General features: G+C 49.6%; 2 protein-coding genes and 1 long non-coding RNA gene across 3 annotated transcripts in view; 2 read left to right on the top strand and 1 right to left on the bottom strand.

Annotated features, from left to right (window-relative positions):
* Positions 1–10,257, bottom strand: part of LOC121274896 — a 32,593-nt gene extending 22,336 nt beyond the window's left edge. The window contains exons 1-3 of the long non-coding RNA XR_005942314.1: positions 10,044–10,257; positions 7,213–7,299; positions 18–62 (exon numbers count right to left, since the gene is read on the bottom strand). This is a non-coding gene — a long non-coding RNA (uncharacterized LOC121274896). The remainder of the gene's footprint in view (positions 1–17; positions 63–7,212; positions 7,300–10,043) is intronic.
* A 2,996-nt stretch (positions 10,258–13,253) lies between these two features.
* LOC121274858 (histone H1-like) lies at positions 13,254–15,328 on the top strand. The gene has a single exon (XM_041182239.1). It carries the CDS (start codon positions 13,334–13,336, stop codon positions 14,009–14,011), a length of 678 nt encoding a protein of 225 aa, XP_041038173.1. The 5' UTR covers positions 13,254–13,333; the 3' UTR covers positions 14,012–15,328.
* A 230-nt stretch (positions 15,329–15,558) lies between these two features.
* On the top strand, positions 15,559–15,969 carry LOC121274867 (histone H3). Its single transcript, XM_041182248.1, has one exon. The coding sequence runs from the start codon at positions 15,559–15,561 to the stop codon at positions 15,967–15,969; it is 411 nt and encodes a 136-aa protein (XP_041038182.1).
* Positions 15,970–22,246: the final 6,277 nt, after the last annotated feature.

The following is a 22,246-nucleotide window of genomic DNA, read 5'->3' as shown; positions in this document are numbered from 1 at the left end:
AGAAAGATAATAAATACCTTGAGCCCATTTAAGATGAATTTCTGAGATAATATGCTCTAGACCTAATAAGAGGAAAGACCAGAATAGATTTAATAATGATCCAGACTCATTTAATAATCTAACCATAAGAGAATACTAATCCCCTGATGACCACAACATTACGGAATTGACTGTTGAGTTTCAAAAGGAAAAACTTAACACAAATATTGAGATTTTACATTTTGCTAGGGGTAACAAATCAGATGAGAGAGTAACTGATGACAGCAAAATGGTAAATGCTGTAATTACATAGAACTATAGATGAACAGGGATATTCAACATAATTTAGCTTAATAAAAGCTTGATGTCTACATAGAAGGTAATACGTTCTACTTAACAAATAATGTATATAATATATAAAATAAATACACACAACTGGTAAAAAAAAAGTTTTAATTGAAGAATGTGTGGAACATAAAGATTAAAGGGAGAGAAACATGCAGCAGAAGAGGAACATAAATTTGAGGGATATCAAGGTACAAACATATGAATTGGGAACAGGAGTAGGCCACTTGGCCCCTCAAGTCTGCTCTACCATTCAATTAGATCATGGCTGATCTGAATGTAACCTCAACCCCACATTCCTGCCTACCTCCGTTAACCTTTCACCTCCTTGCTAATCGCAAATTTATCTAGCTCTGTCTTAAAAATATTCCAAGATTTTGCTTCCACCACTTTTTGAGAAAGTGTTCCAAAGACTCATGACCCTCAGAGAAAAAAAATCTCACTGTCTTAAATGAGTGACCCCTTATTTTTGAACAGTGACCCCTAATTCTAGACTCTCCCACAAGACGAAACATCCTCACCACATCCACCCTGTTAAGACTCTTTAGGATCTTAAAGATTTCCATTAAGTCTCGTCTTACTCTTCTAAACTCCAGTGGATACAAGCCTAACTTGTCCAGTGTTTCCTCATGGGACAACCTACCCATTCCCCAGACTTCCTTGTCGCTTGCCATTTCAACATTCCACCCTACTCTCATGCCCACATGTCCGTCCTTGGCCTGCTGCATTGTTCCAGTGAAGCTCAGCGCAAACTGGAGGAACAGCACCTCATCTTCTGACTAAGCACTTTACAGCCTTCCAGACTGAATAATGAGTTCAACAATTTTAGATCATGAACTCTCTCCTCCATCCTCACCCCCTTTTCGATCCCCCTCCCTTTATTTTTCAATAATTTATATAGATTTTTCTTTTCCTACCTGTTTCCATTATCTTTAAATGTATTTTCATCCATTGTTTTATATCTACCTTTTAGGCTTTTTTGATTCCTTCACCCCACCCTACCCCACCCCAACCCCACTAGGGCTATCTGTATCTTGCTTGTCCTGCTTTCTACCCTTAATTAGCACATTCCTTAGATAATATCACCACCTTCAACCATCCTTTTGTCTGTGAAATATTTTGGTTATCTCCACCTATTACTGGCTTTACTTGTCCCACACCCCCTTAAACCAGCTTATATTTCACCTCTCTTCTATTTTTACTTAGTTCTGTTGAAGGGTCATTCGGACTCAAAACGTTAACTGTCTTCCTCTCCACAGATGCTGCCAGACTTGCTGAGTTTTTCCAGGTATTTTTGTTCTTGTTTTTGTTTCGGATTTCCAGCATCTGCAGTTTTTTGCTTTTATCTACCCATACCTTCTCTGAACTGCTTCTAACACATTTACATCTTTCTTTAAATAAGGAGACCAGTTCTGTACACAATACTCCAGATGTGGTCTCACCAATGCATTGAAAACTGAAATATCACCTCCCTACTTTTGTAATTAATTCCCCTCATAATATGTGATAACATTCTATTAGCTTTCCTAATTACCTGCTTTCCATGCAAACTAACCTTTTGTGATTCGTGCACTAGGACACCCAGATCCCTCTGCATCTCAGAGCTCTGCAACCTCTCAGAATTTAGATAATAAGCTTCTCTTTTTTTTGCCCCCAGCCAAAATGACCGATTTCATATTTGCTCAAATTATACTCCACTTTGCCAGACCTTTGCCCACTCACTTAACCTATGTGTAGCACTTTGTAGCCTCCTTAGATCCTCCTCACATCTGACACAATCTTTGCGTCATCAGCAAATTTAGCAACCATTCCTCTGGTCCCTTCATCTGAGTCATTTATATAAACTGTAAAAAGTTGTGGTCCCAGCATTGATCCCTGTGGCACACCACTCGTTACATCCTGCCAACCAGAAAAAAAAACACACTGGCCAGAACGTTGCCAGCAGCGAAATTGACACGAGATGATGTCGGGCGGAACCCCTGATGTCATTCGGGTCCATTTAAATTTTTAGGAAGGCCGGCCCACAGAAAAATCAGCTGTGGGCCTGCCGACCTGTCAATGGCCAATTGAGGCCATTGACAGGATCAATTATACAAATAAAGGACCTGCCCGTCCAACCAGCAGCGGGATGAGGTTTCATGTCGGTTTTTAAAAAAGTTTAGTAAACTTATTACGTAAATTATGAACATGTCCCATCTCATGTGACGTTGTCACATGAGGGAGACATGTTAAGGATTTTTTTTTCTCTATTTTTAACATTTTTAAAGATGGTCAACGATCTCCCTGAGGCGGCACTTAGCCTCAGGGAGATGTGCGCTTTATCGTCCGCATGCACGAAACAGCGCTCTCTCGCTTTTGGGGAATCCCCCCCCTCGGGCACAGGGAGCGCATAGCGCCTCCCAGCATGATGCTGGGTGGGCCTTAATATAACCGCCCACATAAAATGGCAGCGGGGCCTGACAGGCAGAAAATTCTGCCCATTTATGCCAATTCTCTGCTTCCTGTTAGCTAGCTAATCTTCTAACCCTGACAATGTGTTACCCCTATACCATGAGCTTTTATTTTCTGAATGATGATTTTTTAAGTTACTGCGGATGCTTTGAAGATGCTGACACATAATCTTCCAAAGCGCTCTCACTTTGAGAATTACCTGTTTAGATTGGAACATTTCAAATGTGTCTCCATTATTTAATGATAAAGCGACAGAGCAAATGTGAGATATGCCACGTGACATAAGCTAACATCTGTGATGGGTAGGTTATTTGAATGCATACTTTAGGATCACAGAATCACACAGTGCAGAAGAGGCCCTTCAGCCCATTGTGTCTGCATCGACACGTGAGAAACACCTGGCCTACCTACCTAATCCCATTTACCAGCACTTGGCCCATAGCCTTGAATGTTATGGCGTGCCAAGTGCTCATCCAGGTACATTTTAAAGGATGTGAGGCAACCCCCCTCCACCACCCTCCCAGGCAGCGCATTCCAGACCCTCACCACCCTCTGGGAAAAAAGGTTTTTCCTCACATCCCCCTAAACCTCCTGCCCCTCACCTTGAACTTATGCCCCCTTGTGACTGACACTTCAACTAAGGGAAACAGCTGCTCCCTATCCACCCTGTCCATGCCCCTCATAATCTTGGACACCTCGATCAGGTCGCCCCTCAGTCTTCTCTGTTCCAACGGAAACAACCCAAGTCTGTCCAACCTCTCCTCATAACTTAAACATTTCATCCCAGGCAACATCCTGGTGAATCTCCTCTGCACCCCCTCCAGTGTAATCACATCCTTCCTATAAGGTGGCGACCAGAACTGCACACAGTACTCCAGCTGTGGTCTCACCAAGGTTCTATACAACTCCAACATGACCTCCCTACTTTTGTAATCTATGCCTCGATTGATAAAGGCAAGTGTCCCATATGCCTTTTTCACTCCACTAACACGCCCCTCTGCCTTCAGAGACCTATGGACACACATACCAAGGTCCCTTTGTTCCTCAGAACTTCCCAATGTCAGTAGATTTTTGCTGGACTAACATATAAATGGATCTGGAGCACAGGGGTATGGATGGAATTAGTGCAGAGACCAGCTGCTATGTCAAGAGGATGAATGGCCTAGATTTGTTTTGTATCTGACAACCTCTGATACTGCATGTGAGTGAGATTAATTCTAAATCTCTCAATGTCTGGTCTGTGTCTGAGGGTGGTGTTTGTTCAAAATTCCTGTGTCTGGAACTACATGAATAGTTAACATTCAATCTGCATTGGACAGTCACTATAGTTTTATACATATATTTGTGTTTTTTTTTCTATATCCATCAACCTGCGTTAGTGAATGTGAATGTATCACTGTCAGTGTATTGTGCAGTCTCTTCTACTGTATTTTAATTGGAATTCATTTTAAACCCACCTGTCTCTGGTCCTTTGCTTTACTATGAGATTAAATTTACTCCAGATATTTACAGTGAATATGCTCTGAGTCCGCCTGATTCAAGTGGCTGTGATTTTTATGTTAATTCTCTCTCTGCCTCTAGCATTTCCTGTCTGGGATTCACACGATATCTGTTGAATGATATCACTGTGTGGGATTCACTCTGCAGCTGTTATACATTGGCTCTGAGCACTGGAGGCACAGTGTAGCTACCAATCTCTGTTGCCGTGTATGAGTTTGGAAATGATTCTGCATTGATCATTTTCCTTAACTGTATGTCAATTACTGTATCTCAGTTTCAACTATGGTTTGTTATTTAAGATGGGTTATTCAGTTGTTAGACTAGTAATGTGTATGGGTGTGAAATTTGTTTTGCAATATCAGTCTTTTATACTCTTCATTCTGTGCCACAGTTGGATTGCTTTCCTTTTCTATGCAATGTCTGTGCTTTTTTTCTTTATTCTTTCATGTGAAGTGGGTGTCCGCTGACAAGGCCAGCATTTCCTGCCTATGCCTATTTGCCCTTGAACTGAGAGGCTTGCTCGGTCACTGATGAGTCAGCCACATTGCTGAGAGTCTGGAGTCACATTAGGCCAGACTGGATAAGGATGGGGACATGAGAGAAAGTTGGCTTTTTACAGCACACAATACTAGTCTCATGGCCGCTAGCTTTCAATTCCAGATTTATTCATTGAATTTAACTTCCACCAGCTGCCATGGTGGGATTTGAACTCACGACCCCCAGAGCATGAGCCTTCCGCCTTGCACCACTTGCCCAGTGATGTTACAGCTATGTCATCATCACCCAACATTATTTGTGACTGGCACAAAAGAAGGGTTGGTTCAATCCATTTTGTCTATTTCTCTGTGATAGGCCAAGCATACCACCAATATGGGCTGCCGCTGTATTTGGTGCTTATCAGTTTGCACGTGAGAGTTAGGGAGAGTGAAGGGACCATCCCCTCAGGTGTGAATGTTCCCAGTTACACCTGAATTTCACCTTGTTTGGTGTTCGACAGGCAGCTTCTGAAAGACTGACCCATCAGGATCCAGGCTCTGTGACAATCTACAAACTCCACAGGGCCACTCAGTTTTTCTGTTCAATTGAATGAGAAGAATTGTTGGACAACACAGACCTGATTGTCTCCTCTGTTTATACCCCCAGGAAGTGATTCAAACTGTTACTGTTAGTTGCTGGGACTGGGTGATGTAAACATGGACGGGAACCAACTCAATGCTCCATTGGGCAGCCCCAATGCTAAATTATGCCTGCATTTGGAAACAACACAATTCTACTGTTCCATGTAACTAATGTAACTCTGCAACTTCAGGTCACTGTGGTACTGACTAATTTTGACTTTCTGCTGTTTAAGATATATATATTTTTTTTAATTAATTCACAGGATGTGGGTGTTACTGGCTGGGCCAGCATTTATTGTCCATCCCTAATTGCCTCTTGAGAAGGTGGTGGAGAGTTGCCTTCTTGAACTGCTGCAGTCCCTGTGCTGTTAGGGAGAGAGTTCCAGGATTTTCTCTATGTGGTGTAGGTACACCCACAGTGCTGTTAGGGAGGGAATTCCAGGATTTAGACCCAGCGACAGTGAGGGAATGGCTGATATATTTCCAAGGCAGGATGGTGAGTGATTTGGATGGGAACTTCCAGGTGGTGGTGCTCCCATCCATCTGCTGCCCTTGTCCTTCTAGATGGTAGTGGTCGTGGGTTAGGAAGGTGCTGCCGAAGGAGCCTTGGTGAACTGCAAGAATTCACCAAAGCTCCAATGTAGGAATTCACACTGCAGGGGAGGTGATGGCGTAATGGTATTGTCAGTGGGCGAGTAATCCAGAGAACCAGACTAATGCCCTGGGGACAAAAACAAACAATGCTGCAAAAACTCAGCAGGTCCGACAGCATAAGACCATAAGACATAGGAGCAGAAATTAGGCCCTTTGCCCCATCGAGTCTGTTCCGCCATTCAATCACGGCTGATAAGTTTCTCAACCCCATTCTCCCGCCTTCTCCCCGTAACCTTTGATCCCCTTACCAATCAAGAACCTATCTACCTCGGTCTTAAATACACTCAATGACCCGGCCTCCACAGCCTTCTGTGGCAATGAATTCCATAGATTCACCAGTCTCTGGCTAAAGAAGTTTCTCCTCATCTCTGTTCTAAAAGGTCTTCCCTTTACTCTGAGGCTGTGCCCTCGGGTCCTAGTCTCTCCTACTCATGGAAACATCTTCCCCACGTCCACTCTATCCAGGCCTTTCAGTATTCTGTAAGTTTCAATCAGAACCGCCTCATCCTTCTAAACTCCATCGAGTATAGACCCAGAGTCCTCAAACGTTCCTCATATGTTAAGCCTTTCATTCCTGGGATCGTTCTCGTGAACCTCCTCTGGACCCTCTCCAGGGCCAGCACATCCTTCCTGAGATACGGGGCCCAAAATTGCTCACAATATTCTAAATGTGGTCTGACCAGAGCCTTATAAAGCCTCAGCAGCACATGCCTGCTTTTATATTTTAGTCCTCTCAAAATAAATGCCAACATTGCATTTGCCTTCCCAACTACCAACTCAACCTTACGAAAATCTGTGGAGAGAAAGACAGAGTTAACATTTTGAGTCCGTCTGACTCTTCTTCAGAACGTTTTGAGTCATACAGACTCGAAACATTGACTCTGTCTTTCTCTTCACAGATGCTGTCGGACCTGCGGAGTTTTCCCAGCATTTTTTTTTGTTTTTGTTTCATATTTCCAGCTTCTGCAGTATGTTGTCAAACCCATCTGGGAAGGAAATCTGCAGTCCTTACCTGGTCTGGCCTACATGTGACTCCAGAGCTAGAGCAATGTGGTTGGCTCTTAAATGCCCCCTGAACTAGGGATGGGTAATAAATGCTTACCTGGCCAGCAATGCCCACATCCCATGAACAAATAAATAAAAAAGAATTCACCGATGTACTTACTGTGACTGAGAGGGATGTGTCTTTACCTTTCTTTGTGTTCTGGGTTGAAGACTGATCTCATTTACTCTACCTTCTTGAGGTAATCTGCTGTAAGAACAGTGAGAATGGTACAAGGTGAACATTAGTTATTTGAACAGGTGTGGGAGAAAGCATGATATATGTGTTTCTAATCAGGTATATATCTGATGAGGCTAAAACGCTGAAAGACACAGTACTGTCAACTGATCCAACCACAGTGCATTAGCATTCAGATACGCCACACTAAGTGTGTAGGACAATGTTTACAGATTTTTTTTCATACATTCAAGGGATGTGGGTTTCACTGGCTGGGCCAGCATTTATTGCCCTTGAGAAGGTGGTGGTGAGCTGCCATCTTGAACTGCTACAGTCCACGTGACGTAGGTACACCCACAGTGCTGTTAGGGATTGAGGAAATTATCAGAATCCAGGTGCAGATCTGGGGGAGGTGTTAGTGTAGTGGTGATAGTGGAATAGTAATCCAGCAATCCAGGAGTGTTGTAGGGATATGGGTTCAAATCCAAGCAGGGCAACTGGGGGGGGGGGGCGCGATTTATAAGACCATAAGACATAGGAGCAGAAATTAGACCATTCGGCCCATTGAGTCTGTTCCACCATTCAATCATGGCTGATAAGTTTCTCAGCCCTATTCTCCCGCCTTCTCCCCATAACCTTTGATCTCCTTACCAATCAAGAACCTATCGATCTCGGTCTTAAATACACCCGATGACCTGGCCTCCACAACCTTCTGTGGCAATGAATTACGTAGATTCACCTCTCTCTGGCTATAGAAATTTCTCCTCATCTCTGTTCTAAAAGGTCTTTCCTTTACTCTGAGGCTGTGCCCTCGGGTCCTAGTCTCTCCTACTAATGGAAACATCTTCCCCACGTCCACTCTATCCAGGCCTTTCAGTATTCTGTAAGTTTCAATCAGATCCCCCCCTCATCCTTCTAAACTCCATCGAGTATAGACCCCGAGTCCTCAAACATTTCTCATATGTTAAGCCTTTCATTTCTAGGGTCATTCTTTTTTTTTCGTTTGAATTGAATTAATATATTTGGAATATAAAGCAAGCCTCGGTACTGGTGACCATTGAAAGTAACATAAAAACCCATCTGGTTCACTCATGTCCTTTAGTAGAAAGAAATCTATGATCCAGCTCCGGTCTCCCTCTGAGACCAGCAAGGTGATTGATTCTTAAACAGCTTTGCAAGCAACATCACAAAGAATTAAAAAAATAATTTGCACTGGAACTATCCAATAGAGCATTGAGTAAGTTCCTGCCCATGTTTACATCACCTAGTCCCAGTAACTAATATTTATAATCACTTCTTGGGGATATAAACAGAGGAGACCATCAGACCTGTGCTGTACAACAATTCTTCTCATTCAATGGAACAATTCTTTGAGGGCCTTTAGAGTTTGTAGATTGTCACAGGGCCTGGATCCTGATGGATCAGTCTTTCAAAAGCTGTCTGTCCAACAGGGAACGTTTTTTTTATTCGCTCATGGGATTTGGGTGTTGCTGGCTAGTCCAGAAATTATTACCCCTCCCTAGTTGCCCTTGTTCACAGGGTATTTAACAGTCAACCACATTGCTGTGGGTCTGGAGTCACGTGTAGGCCAGAGCAGGTAAGGGTGGCAGATTTCCTTCCCTAAAGGACATTAGTGAACCAGATGTTTTTTTTTTACAACAATCGACAATGGTTTACATAGAAACATAGAAACTAGGAGCAGGAGGCCATTCGGCCCTTCGAGCCTGCTCCGCCATTCATTCTGATCATGGCTGATCAGCCAACTCAATAGCCTGCTCCCGCTTTCTCCCCATACCCTTTGATCCCTTTTGCCCCAAGAGCTATATCTAACACATTCTTGAAAACATACAATGTTTTGGTCTCAACTGCTTTCTGTGGTAGTGAATTCGACAGGCTCACCACTCTCTGGGTGAAGAGATTTATCCTCATCTCGGTCCTAAATGATCTACCCCATTAATGGTCAATATTAGACATTTAATTCCAGATTCTTTTATTTATTGGATTCAAATGCCGTGGCAGGATTCGAACCCAGGTCCCCAGAGCAATACCCTGAGTCTCTGGATTCCTCGCTGGTCGAGTAATTCAGAGACAATACCACTACGAAAATTAGCTCCTGGCTGCTGACTTATCACAGGTTGTTTAAAACCAACAAACACCAACAGCCTATATATCCTGGCAGGTATTGCTCCCCCGATATATGAAGAATGGTAGTGAGCAAGAAAGAGCAATTCCATCAAACATCAGATGAGAGGCACCCTGTACATGGTCATACACCTACACCCAGCCACCTAAAGTCAAGGAAGAGCTTCATGTACAGTGTTGTTCCATTACAATCAACGCCATCTGACGCCTGCCTCGCCTTGTGGAAAGAGCGGCTCACTAGTCTCGAAGAACCCCCAGCAATGGAAATTCTACCGGATGAAAGCCTTCCCCCAGGAGCTAATTGCAACTGGGCAACCTGGAAGTGCCTTAAAAGACTTAGGACTGGTGTAGGTCGTTCAAAGGTGTCACTAAGCAAATAGGGATATACAACCAGCCTCACAACTTGTGAATGTGGAACTGAGCCACAGACTATGCAACATCTCCTACAATGCCTATGGCTAGAGGAACCCTACACTGTTGCAGATCATGCCAAAATTCAACAACAAGGCGCAAAAATGTGTCCAGTTCCGGCCGGGCCATGTATAGACTGTCCGTGGACATGATAAGAATAAGAACCTGGCACCAGGAAACAAAATGCAGCAATGATTTATAAAGGTCTGGGGGATCTGTGTTACCTTGCAATTTACACACTACCTCCAGCGTGGATTTCCCTTCATGCACTGAGCCTCTTGAAACACCCGGACTTGCTCTGACTTTACCAGACTGGAAAGCCTTGCTCCCGACAGAGTCCAAAGACGAGCTGGCTGCTTGCATCACTCCATGATACTGTGAGCAATCAACAGGGCAGAGTCTGCTGGCAGAGCTGGGGTTAGGTGGGGGGAGGGGAAGGAGGAGGAGGAGGGGGGGAGGGGATGGCGCATGCGTCCTTGCTGCCAATTAAAGAAACTGAAGACAGCAGGCAAGGAATGAGCACGCATGCTCAGACCTCTCCATGGCCAAGTGCATCAAACAGCAGCAACAATCTGAATGTAATATAATCCCAAATCGGCTCAAAATGTTGAACAGGCGTCATAGGGGTCTACAGCACAGAAAAAGGCCATTCGGCCCATCGAGTCTGCGATGGTCAAACAAGATTTTTTTTTAAAAAGTATACTTCATTCATAAAATATCCGGAAGAACATTCCAAACTATTTCAAAATATTCATCACAAAAGTATAATCAGAATCATCTTTTACACACGTATCACAAGGTGCATCAAAACAATCAATAAATATTACAATCATTTCAGTTCTGTCGAAGGGTCATGAGGACTCGAAACGTCAACTCTTTTCTTCTCCGCCGATGCTGCCAGACCTGCTGAGTTTTTCCAGGTAATTCTGTTTTTGTTTTACAATCATTTCAATCCGGTCAATGCAGACAATCAGACAATGGTATGGAGTTATTGACATACATCATGTTGCACTCTGAGGTGTTTCAATAGATTTATAATACAATTGGTATTCATTGCATACATTCATTTTGAGCTGTACAGCTCGAGGGGATCTCAACAGTTCCCAGCCCCTCAGTGCACTGTGGCAGGAGGGTCTTAGACAGCGACCTTTCCCCATTGTGCCTTTGCTCTGGCTGTCCCAAGCTTTAGTCCTGGGCAAGTGCCTGACTATTCTGATCCCATTTTCCAGCACTAGGTCCACAGCCGTGTATGCCATGGCATGGCAGGTGCACATCCACACGCTTCTTCAATGTTATGAGCCTCATCAAAGAAAATTTGACAATAAGGCCAAACTGGAATTGGTGCCAAATAGCTTGTTCGGAGCTAAAAGCAAAAATACTGTGGATGCTGAAAATCTGAAACAAAAACAGAAAATGCTGGGGGAAAACTCAGCAGGTCTAACAGCACCTGTGGAGATAGGGGGAAATAAAGCTCCACAGGTGCTGTTAGACCTGCTGAGCTTTTCCAGCATTTTCTGATCTTATTCAAAGCGGTAGGTTTCAAGGAGAACTTGAAAGGGTGACAATGGTGGAGTCTGAGATGCCAAAGGAGGAAATTCCCACGTTTTGGACTAGTGCTTTTGAACCACCAAATTCACAAATGGGTTTTGGGGAAGGAAATCAGCTGTCCCTTGCTGGTCTGGCCTCCATGTGACTCCAAACCCGTAGCAATGTGCCTTATGAGGTGGTCAAGCAAGCCGCTCAGTTGCATTCGAGAATGTGGTTCCCTACCACTTTCCCAAGGAGGAAAATAAATGTGATTTGCCGGTAATGGTGGCTTTTCCAGGGACATCCTGTGAATGAGCAACAAAAGTAAAATTGCCTCGAGTCAATCCAAAAAAGGGCTGCATCTGTCTTCCAAAACATAAAGACGTAAACTTTGATCAATTGGGGATGATTCCTGATGCTTAATTTCATTGGAGTGAAACACTCCATCCCTCAGAATTAATCTGAAAATCCAAGGGCAGAGAAGCTGCAGGAGGCGCAACACACAGTTTGGTTATTGTTTAGTGGAATGTCTTCAAGTGCGGGAACAATAGACAATCCACCTCTTTCTCATTATGAGGGGTGCAAACAATTCTGTGGTTTATTTTTCTGTCATGAAGTCAGGGAGCGAACAGACTATGTCAATCCCTCACTGAACAGGATTTTGTCCGTCTGGTGTAGGTGCACCCACAGTGCTGTAAGGGAGGGACTTCCAGGATTTTCTCCCTGTGGTGTAGGCACACCCACAGTGTTGTTAGGGAGAGAGTTCCAGGATTTGTCCCTGGGTGTAGGTACACCCACAGTGCTGTTAGGGAGGAAGTTCCAGGATTTTGTCCCTGTGGTGTAGGTACACCCACAGTGCTGTTAGGGAGGGAGTTCCAGGATTTTGTCTCTGTGGTGTAGGTACAACCACAGTGCTGTTAGGGAGGAAGTTCCAGGATTTTGTCTCTGTGGTGTAGGTACAACCACAGTGCTGTTAGGGAGGAAGTTCCAGGATTTTGTCCCTGTGGTGTAGGTACACCCACAGCTCTAATAGGGAGGGAGTTCCACGATTTTGACCCAGCGACAGTGAAGGAACTTCCGAAATATTTCCAAGTCAGGATGGTGAGTAACTTGGAGGGTAACTTCCAGGTGGTGGTGTTCCCATGCACCTGCTGCCCTTGTCCTTCTAGGTGGTAGTGGTCGTGGGTTTGGAAGGTGCTGTCAAAGGAGCCTTGGTGAGTTCCAGCAGTGCATCTTGTAGATGGTACACACACTGCTGCCACTGTGCGTAGCAGCTAATGCTGTGGATCCGTCAATAAACCTGGGCAACAGAGAGTCCGTGCATTGCCCAGCTAAGAGTTCGGGCTAGATGCAAGCCTCGGGATATGGAACATAACCCCCAAGGATCCAGAAATCCCGACTGGGCGGAGTGGCGAGGGCCGGAAGCTGAAAGAATGGCGAGGGTTGAGTCCACTGCCTCTGTGCTTGTGGCCCCCGTTTCACGTCAGTATTTCCCCGAATCTCTTGGATGGGGTGAACTGCAACCCCCGCCACAGAAGAACACAGATACCCCGCAGAAACCTCAGGCGGGAATTTGGGGGTAAGCGTGCAGTTTTGACGTCGAAATTGACCAAACAAGAAGTCAGATGTCGGCGGACAGGCTGAGGGAGCGAGATCAGTGCAGCAATTGGACTGGTTTAACTCGCAAATGGTCCTTTTACTCTGGCTGGAACCTTTTCAGCGCTGAATATCCCTTCCTTAGGTATGCCTGGGGACACTTCTGGGGCTCCGGGGTGTCCTACTTTCTTTGGGATTGGGGAGTTTGAGGAGGGAGAGAAACACAGACAGGTCGCCAGCTCTGGGAGCTGAGAGCGAGCAGTCGCCGCCCACGTCCGCTCTTTGCCTTTAACTTGCTCTGTGCCGCCGCCTCTCGTTTCAATCCGGACGCGAATTCTTAACAGAAAGAAAGAGAGAGTGAAACAGAAGAGTTTTCGACACAGATCAAGACATGGCAGACACTGCAGCAGTGGAAACGGCTCCCGCCGCCGCACCCGCCGCTCAAGCCAAGACCCCGAAGAAGAGGAAGGCGCCGTCTGCCCGCGCCAAGTCCACCGGCCCCAAGTTGGGCGACCAGATCCGCAAGGTGGTGGCGGCGAGCAGCGACCGCAAGGGGATCTCCGTGGCGGCCATCAAGAAGGCTCTGGCCAGCGGCGGCATGGACGTCGAGAAGAACCGCGGCCGCATCAAACTGGCTATCAAGAGGAGCGTCGACAAGGGCTCCCTGGTGCAGACCAAGGGCAAGGGCGCCTCCGGTTCCTTCAAGCTCCCCAAGAAAGAGCCCCAGGGGAAAGTGGTCAAGAAGGCCAAGAAGACTGGGATCAAGAAATCGGCCAAGAAGCCGGCGGCGATCAAGAAGCCAGCGGCCAAGAAATTGGCCAAGAAGTCTCCCGCCAAGAAACTGGTCAAGAAAACCCCCTCCAAGAAACTGGTCAAGAAAACCCCCTCCAAGAAACTGGTCAAGAAAACCCCCGCCAAGAAACTGGCCAGGAAATCTCCCGCCAAGAAGGCGAAAGCCGCGGCGTTGAAGCCGGCCTCGGCGGCGGCGAAGCCCAAGGAAGTCGCCAAACGGCATCGCCCGTCCAAATCGTCCAAGGGCAAGAAGACGGTCAGCAAACAGAAGAAGTGAAGAAGGTCGACTTGGATATTGAACAAAAAAAAACTCATAAAACCAAAAAAAAACCCAACACATCTGAACCCAAAGGCTCTTTTAAGAGCCATTCCATCTTCGCCCGAATGAGCTGAGACCGCAAAAGAATGCACCTCTCGACCGAGCTAATTTTGTCACCCTGTCCTGATCCCCTTCACCCCGCCTTTTCATGTGACACAAAGTGTGGCCGAAGTCCAGTGTGGGACACAACTGTATAGACAGCCTCCAGGGGGAAATACCGGCTAAATAAGCTTTGTTTTAAAAAAAAATGTTCCCTGTTGCTCTTGAACTATTATAATGAACATTTGCGTGGAGCTGGGAGAGGGGGGGGCGTGGGGTAACGTCAAACGGGGAGTCTCGCTCACCACAGGTGCTTGCTATCAGGTCTTCCGAGTGTTTTCCAGCCTTTTCCGTATTTATTTCAAGTTTCCTCGACCGCGCTGTGCTTTTATCTGAATGCCAACTGTTTATTTGCCCAGGCGAGATTGACGGAGGGTTGATTCCGAGTCTGGGAGCTGCGTCTAGGTAAGGGTAAAACATTGGGTAAATCTGAAACGATCGATGGGCTTGCGGAGATTAAAGCGACTGGCAGATGTAGAGGAACTAATAGTTCGTCTCGACGACAAAACAGGGTGACATATAGTTGATGTATTGAGTAAAAAAACAAATAAAATGGCCAAAAGCTCTCCGCTCACACTAGGATCGAACGAGGAGGGGGAAGGAAACTATGGAAAACTCCTTGGACAGTATGCAGCAGATAATGCAAATCTACACTGTAAACGTAAAACTGTATTTTTTGTGCATTGAGCCGAAGGGGTTGTTTCTGTTCTGTATAGCTCCATGAGGCGTTTTGAGTGCCACATAATGTAATGGAGTAAACTCATCTACGCAGGTCTTCATGTCAAATTTTGAATACAATGCAATGTACCTTTACAAATATTATGAACAAAGTAACTGTTTTAGTCAAATTTTGAACTACTATGCAATGTACCTTTGCAAATATTATGAATAAAGTAAATGTGTCTCTAAGTCAAATTTTGAACAACAATGCAATGTACCTTTATAAATATTATGGACAAAGTAACTGTTTTAGTCAAATTTTAAACTACTATGCAATGTACCTTTGCAAATATGAATACAGTAAATGTTTTTTAGTCAAATTTTAAACTACTATGCAATGTACCTTTACAAATATTATGAACAAAGTAAATGTGTTTTTTAGTCAAATTTTAAACTGCTATGCAATGTACCTTTACAAATGTTATGAATAAAGTAAATGTGTTTCTGGGGAGAAAACGTATAAACTGTTTGTTTATGCCAAGCCCGCCACAGAAATTCGCGGTCTTTTTTTAAAATAAGGCGCAATCCGAGTTCAGCCAATCAGGACTTCTAACGCACCGTTCTGTCGTCGGTGATTGGGTAGGTGTCCCGGCGATTGCCAATCACTGCTCACTGGGCGGTGCTTCGGGCAGTTCAAAAGAGGAGGCGCCAAACTCCGATTCAGTGTTTTTCCTGCTCTTCAGAAGATGGCCAGGACCAAGCAGACAGCGCGCAAGTCGACCGGAGGGAAAGCTCCCCGCAAGCAGCTGGCGACCAAAGCTGCCCGCAAGAGCGCTCCAGCCACGGGCGGCGTGAAGAAGCCCCATCGCTACAGGCCCGGCACTGTGGCTCTGCGGGAGATCCGCCGCTACCAGAAATCCACCGAGCTGCTGATCCGCAAACTGCCCTTCCAGCGCCTGGTGCGGGAGATCGCTCAGGACTTCAAGACCGACCTGCGCTTCCAGAGCTCGGCCGTCATGGCCCTGCAGGAGGCCAGCGAGGCTTACCTGGTGGGGCTCTTTGAGGACACCAACCTGTGCGCCATCCACGCCAAGCGGGTCACCATCATGCCCAAAGACATCCAGCTGGCGCGCCGTATCCGCGGGGAGCGCGCCTAGACTGACCCTACAAGACTCTAAACTTCCCCCGACACCGAGAACCACAAAGGCTCTTTTAAGAGCCACCAAGTCGGTCAGAGAAAGAGCAATAATTGTTACAAAATATGCTGACAGCATTTAAGAGTTAGTTAGATGAGCACTTGATACGCCAGAGTATATACAGGGCTACGGGTCAAGTGCTGGAAACGCGGTGAAATATAAGCTGGTTTACGAGGAAGGGGAGCATTGTTGGGACAAGCAGTGATACGAGCAGATAACCAAAAGATGTCACAGACAAAAGAACAAAGAGGTGTTGAAGGTGGTGATATTAGCTAAAAGAATGTGCTAATTAAGATTGGAGAGCAGGACGAGCAAGGTAGCTCTAGCAGGGGTGGGGTGAAATAAACCATGGGTGGAATACATTTAAAAATAATGGAAATAGTTGGGAAAATAAAAATCTATACAAATCATTGGAAAAAAACCAAAGGGAGGGGGAGGAAAGAGGTTGGGGGTGAGAGTTCAGGATCTAAAGTTGTTGAACTCATTATTAAGTCCGGAAGGCTGTGAAGTGCCTAGTCGGAAGATGAGGGGCTGTTCCTCCAGTTTGCGTTGAGCTTCACTGGAACAATGCAGCAAGCCAAGGACAGACATGTGGGCAAGAGAGCAGGGTGGAGTGTTGAAATGGCAAGCGACAGGGAGGTGTGGGTCTTTCTTGCAGACAGACCAAAGTTGCTCTGCAAAGCGGTCGCCCAGTCTGCGTTTGGCCTCTCCAAAATAGAGGAAACCGCATCGGGAGCAACAAATGCAGTAGACAGAGTTGAGGGAAATGCTGCTTCACTTGAAAGGAATGTTTGGGCCCTTGGACGGTGCGGATGGGGGAAGTGAAGGAGCAGGTTTTGCATATTTTGCGTTTGCATAGGGAGATGCCGTAGGTTGGGGTTGAGGAGTAGGGGGTGATGGAGGAGTGGACCAGGGTGTCCCGGAGGGAATGATTTCTACAGAATGCCGGCGGGAGGGTGGGGAGGGGGTGGTGGTGAAGGGAAGATGTGTTTGGTGGTGGCATCATGCTGGAGTTGGCTGAAATTGTGGAGGATGATCCTTAGAAGCGGAGGCTGGTGGGGTGATAAGTGAGGATAAGGGGGACCCTATTATGTTTCTGGGAGGGAGGAGAAGGTGTGAGGGTGGATGCAGGGATAATTAGTTCTGTTGAAGGGTCACGTGGACTCGAAACGTCAACTTTGCTCTTCCCGCCGATGCTGCCAGACCTGCTGAGTTTTTCCAGGTAATTCTGTTTTTGTTTTGGATTTCCAGCATCTGTAGTTTTTTGTTTTTATTTTTGTTTTTATCTCACGTGTTGGAAAATTGGACTGGAACAGATTGGTGCTATACAGGCACGGATACGAAGGCCCGAAGGGCCTGTTGTTGTGCTGTCTTAACTATGAGTCTAGAGCATGTTTTTTTTTATTAATTTGCTTAATTGGGGATGTATTGATGGCTGACATCACACAACATTGCACATTTATGTCCCAAATATGTTGTCAAGTAGACTGCATTTTTTTCAATGTATGTCTGAGATTTCCTTAAATTCTTTCGAGCTAATATGCTTGATCTGAGTTTCTCTCATATGTCCTCCTTGGTCACAGCAGGGGCACAGCTGTATGGGTCTCCCGGGAGCTGATGCAGCTGCAGGTGGGAAGCCTCACTCACAATATCCCCGAAAACATAACTCCCAAGGGTGCAAATAATTTCAAGACACGGGGAGAGGGGGTTGGGGGAATGGGGGAGAGGGGGTTGGGGGAATGGGGGAGAGGGGGTTGGGGGAATGAGGAACGGGGCAGAGGGGGGAGCGCATAGTGAGGAGGAAGGGGGAACGTGATAGTGAGGGGGAGGGGAACATGATAGTGGGGGAGGATGGGAGAGAGAGTAGAGGGAGGGAGAGAGAGCTGGAGACAAGAGGGAGTGGGGGGATGGGAGAGAGAGTGGTATGGGGGGAGAGAGAGAGAGAGTGGGGGACGGGGGAGAGAGAGTGGGGGACGGGGGAGAGAGAGAGAGTGGGGGACGGGGGAGAGAGAGAGAGTGGGGGACGGGGGAGAGAGAGAGAGAGAGTGGGGGACGGGGGAGAGAGAGAGAGAGAGTGGGGGACGGGGGAGAGAGAGTGGGGGACGGGGGAGAGAGAGTGGGGGACGGGGGAGAGAGAGTGGGGGACGGGGGAGAGAGAGTGGGGGACGGGGGAGAGAGAGTGGGGGACGGGGAGAGAGAGTGGGGGACGGGGGAGAGAGAGTGGGGGACGGGGGAGAGAGAGTGGGGGACGGGGGAGAGAGAGTGGGGGACGGGGGAGAGAGAGTGGGGGACGGGGGAGAGAGAGAGAGTGGGGGACGGGGGAGAGAGAGAGAGTGGGGGACGGGGGAGAGAGAGTGGGGGACGGGGGAGAGAGAGAGAGTGGGGGACGGGGGAGAGAGAGAGTGGGGGACGGGGAGAGAGAGTGGGGGACGGGGGAGAGAGAGTGGGGGACGGGGGAGAGAGAGAGTGGGGGACGGGGAGAGAGAGTGGGGGACGGGGGAGAGAGAGTGGGGGACGGGGGAGAGAGAGTGGGGGACGGGGGAGAGAGAGAGAGTGGGGGACGGGGGAGAGAGAGTGGGGGACGGGGGAGAGAGAGAGAGTGGGGGACGGGGGAGAGAGAGAGAGTGGGGGACGGGGGAGAGAGAGTGGGGGACGGGGGAGAGAGAGTGGGGGACGGGGGAGAGAGAGTGGGGGACGGGGGAGAGAGAGTGGGGGATGGGGGAGAGAGAGAGAGTGGGGGACGGGGGAGAGAGAGAGAGTGGGGGACGGGGGGAGAGAGAGTGGGGGATGGGGGAGAGAGAGAGAGAGAGAGAGAGTGGGGGGCGGGGGAGAGAGAGAGAGAGAGAGAGAGTGGGGGACGGGGGAGAGAGAGAGAGAGAGGGGGGGATGGGGGAGAGAGAGTGGGGGACGGGGGAGAGAGAGTGGGGGACGGGGGAGAGAGAGAGAGTGGGGGACGGGGGAGAGAGAGTGGGGGACGGGGGAGAGAGAGTGAGGAACGGGGAGAGAGAGAGAGTGGGGGACGGGGGACAGAGAGAGAGAGAGTGGGGGACGGGGGAGAGAGAGTGGGGGACGGGGGAGAGAGAGTGGGGGACGGGGGAGAGAGAGAGAGTGGGGGACGGGGGAGAGAGAGAGAGTGGGGGATGGGGGAGAGAGAGAGAGAGAGTGGGGGATGGGGGAGAGAGAGTGGGAGACGGGGGAGAGAGAGTGGGGGACGGGGGAGAGAAGAGAGTGGGGGACGGGGGAGAGAAGAGAGTGGGGGACGGGGGAGAGAAGAGAGTGTGGGACGGGAAAGAGAGAGAGAGTGGGGGACGGGGGAGAGAGAGAGAGAGAGTGGGGACGGGGGAGAGAGAGAGAGAGAGTGGGGACGGGGGAGAGAGAGAGAGAGAGAGAGAGTGGGGATGGGGGAGAGAGAGAGAGAGAGTGTGGGGGACGGGGGAGAGAGAGAGAGTGGGGGACGGGGAGAGAGAGAGAGAGATGGGGATGGGGGAGAGAGAGAGAGAGTGGGGGACGGGGGAGAGAGAGAGAGTGGGGGACGGGGGAGAGAGAGAGAGTGGGGGACGGGGGAGAGAGAGAGAGAGTGGGCGATGGGGGAGAGAGAGAGAGTGGGGAGAGGGGAGAGAGAGAGAGAGAGTGGGGGACGGGGGAGAGAGTGAGTTTGGGACGGGGAGAGAGAGAGAGAGATGGGGACGGGGGAGAGAGAGAGAGAGTGGGGGACGGGGGAGAGAGAGAGAGAGTGGGGGACGGGGGAGAGAGAGAGAGTGGGGGACGGGGGAGAGAGAGAGCGAGTGGGCGATGGGGGAGAGAGAGAGAGAGTGGGCGATGGGGGAGAGAGAGAGAGAGTGGGGGACGGGGGAGAGAGAGTGGGCGATGGGGGAGAGAGAGAGAGAGTGGGGGACGGGGGAGAGAGAGTGGGCGATGGGGGAGAGAGAGAGTGGGGGACGTGGGAAAGAGAGAGAGAGAGAGAGTGGGGGATGGGGGAGAGAGAGAGAGAGAGAGTGGGGGACGGGTGAGAGGGAGAGAGAGAGAGTGGGGGACGGGGGAGAGAGAGAGAGTGGGGGACGGGGGAGAGAGAGAGAGAGAGTGGGGGATAGGGGAGAATAGAAAGAGAGAGTGGGGGATGGAGGAGAAGAGAGAGAGAGAGTGGGGGATGGGGGACGGGGGAGAGAGAGAGTGGGGGATGGGGGAGAATAGAAAGAGAGAGTGGGGGATGGAGGAGAAGAGAGAGAGAGTGGGGGATGGGGGAGAGAGAGAGAGTGGGGGACGGGGGAGAGAGAGAGAGAGTGGGGGACGGGGGAGAGAGAGAGAGTGGGGGATGGGGGAGAGAGAGAGAGAGTGGGGGATGGGGGGGAGAGAGAGAGAGTGGGGTATGGGGGAGAGAGAGAGAGAGTGGGGTATGGGGGAGAGAGAGATAGAGTGGGGAACAGGGGAGAGAGAGATAGTTGGGGACGGGGGAGAGAGAGAGAGTGGGGGATGGGGGTGAGAGAGAGAAAGTGGGGGATGGGGGAGAGAGAGAGAAAATGGGGGACGGGGAGAGAGAGAGAGAGTGGGGGACGGGGGAGAGACAGAGTGGGGGACGGGGGAGAGAGAGTGGGGGACGGGGGAGAGAGAGTGGGGGACGGGGGAAAGAGAGAGAGAGTGGGGGACGGGGGTGAGAGAGAGAGAGTGGGGGACGGGGGAGAGAGAGAGACAGTGGGGGACGGGGGAGAGAGAGAGACAGTGGGGGACGGGGGAGAGAGAGAGAGAGAGAGTGGGGGACGGGGGAGAGAGAGAGTGGGGGATGGGGAGAGAGAGAGAGAGAGTGTGGGGGGGACGGGGGAGAGAGAGAGAGAGAGAGAGTGGGGGACGGGGGAGAGAGAGAGTGGGGGACGGGGGAGAGAGAGAGTGGGAGACGGGGGAGAGAGAGAGTGGGGGACGGGGAGAGAGAGAGAGAGAGTGAGAGAGAGAGAGTGGGGGACGGGGGAGAGAGAGAGAGAGAGTGTGGGGGACGGGGGAGAGAGAGAGAGAGTGGGATGGGGGTGAGAGAGAGAGCAGGGATGGGGGAGAGAGAGAGAGCGGGGATGGGGGAGAGAGAGAGAGAGTGGGGGACGGGGAGAGAGAGAGAGAGAGTGCGGGATGGGGGAGAGAGAGATAGAGTGGGGGACGGGGAGAGAGAGAGAGAGAGTGCGGGATGGGGGAGAGAGAGATAGAGTGGGGAACAGGGGAAAGAGAGAGAGTTGGGGATGGGGGAGAGAGAGAGAGATAGTGGGTGACAGGGGAGAGAGAGAGAGACAGTGGGGGACGGGGGAGAGAGAGAGAAAGTGGGGGACGGGGGAGAGAGAGAGAGAGAGAGTGGGGGACGAGGGAGAGAGAGAGAGAGAGAGAGTGGGGGACGAAGGAGAGAGAGAGAATGGGGGACGGGGGGAGAGAGAGAGAGAGAGAGAGTGGGGGACGGGGGAGAGAGAGAGTGGGGGACGAAGGAGAGAGAGTGAGAGTGGGGGATGGGGGAGAGAGAGAGAGAGAGGGGGACGGGGGAGAGAGAGAGAGAGTGGGGGACGGGGGAGAGAGAGAGAGAGGGGGACGGGGGGAGAGAGAGAGAGAGAGGGGGACGGGGGAGAGAGAGAGTGGGGGAAGGGGAGAGAGAGAGAGAGAGAGTGTGGGGGACGGGGGAGAGAGAGAGAGAGAGTGGGGGATGGGGAGGGAGAGAGAAGAGAGAGAGAGAGTGGGGGATGGGGGGAGAGAGAGAGAGAGTGTGGGGGACGGGGGAGAGAGAGAGAGTGGGGGACGGGGGAGAGAGAGAGAGAGAGTGTGGGGGACGGGGGAGAGAGAGAGAGTGGGGGCGGGGGAGAGATAGAGAGAGAGAGTGGGATGGGGGAGAGAGAGAGAGAGAGAGCAGGGATGGGGGAGAGAGAGAGAGTGGGGGTCGGGGAGAGAGAAGTGTGTGGGGACGGGGAGAGGAGAGAGAGAGTGGGTGACGGGGAGAGAGAGAGAGTGGGGGACAGGGGAGAGAGAGAGAGTGGGGGACGGGGGTGAGAGAGAGAGTGGAATGGGGGAGAGAGAGAGAGTGGGGGACGGGGGAGAGAGAGAGAGTGGGGGACAGGGGAGAGAGAGAGAGTGGGGGACGGGGGAGAGAGAGAGAAAGTGGGGAACGGGGGAGAGAGAGAGAAAGTGGGGGACGGGGGAGAGAGAGAGAGAGAGTGGGGGACAGGGGAGAGAGAGAGAGAGTGGGGGACAGGGGGGAGAGAGAGAGAGAGTGGGGGAT

Source organism: Carcharodon carcharias (genome assembly GCF_017639515.1).
Source record: "Carcharodon carcharias isolate sCarCar2 chromosome 39 unlocalized genomic scaffold, sCarCar2.pri SUPER_39_unloc_1, whole genome shotgun sequence".
Taxonomy (NCBI): Eukaryota; Metazoa; Chordata; class Chondrichthyes; order Lamniformes; family Lamnidae; genus Carcharodon; species Carcharodon carcharias.
Note: the sequence above shows the minus strand (reverse complement) of the source record. Positions and strands in the feature narration are given on the sequence as shown.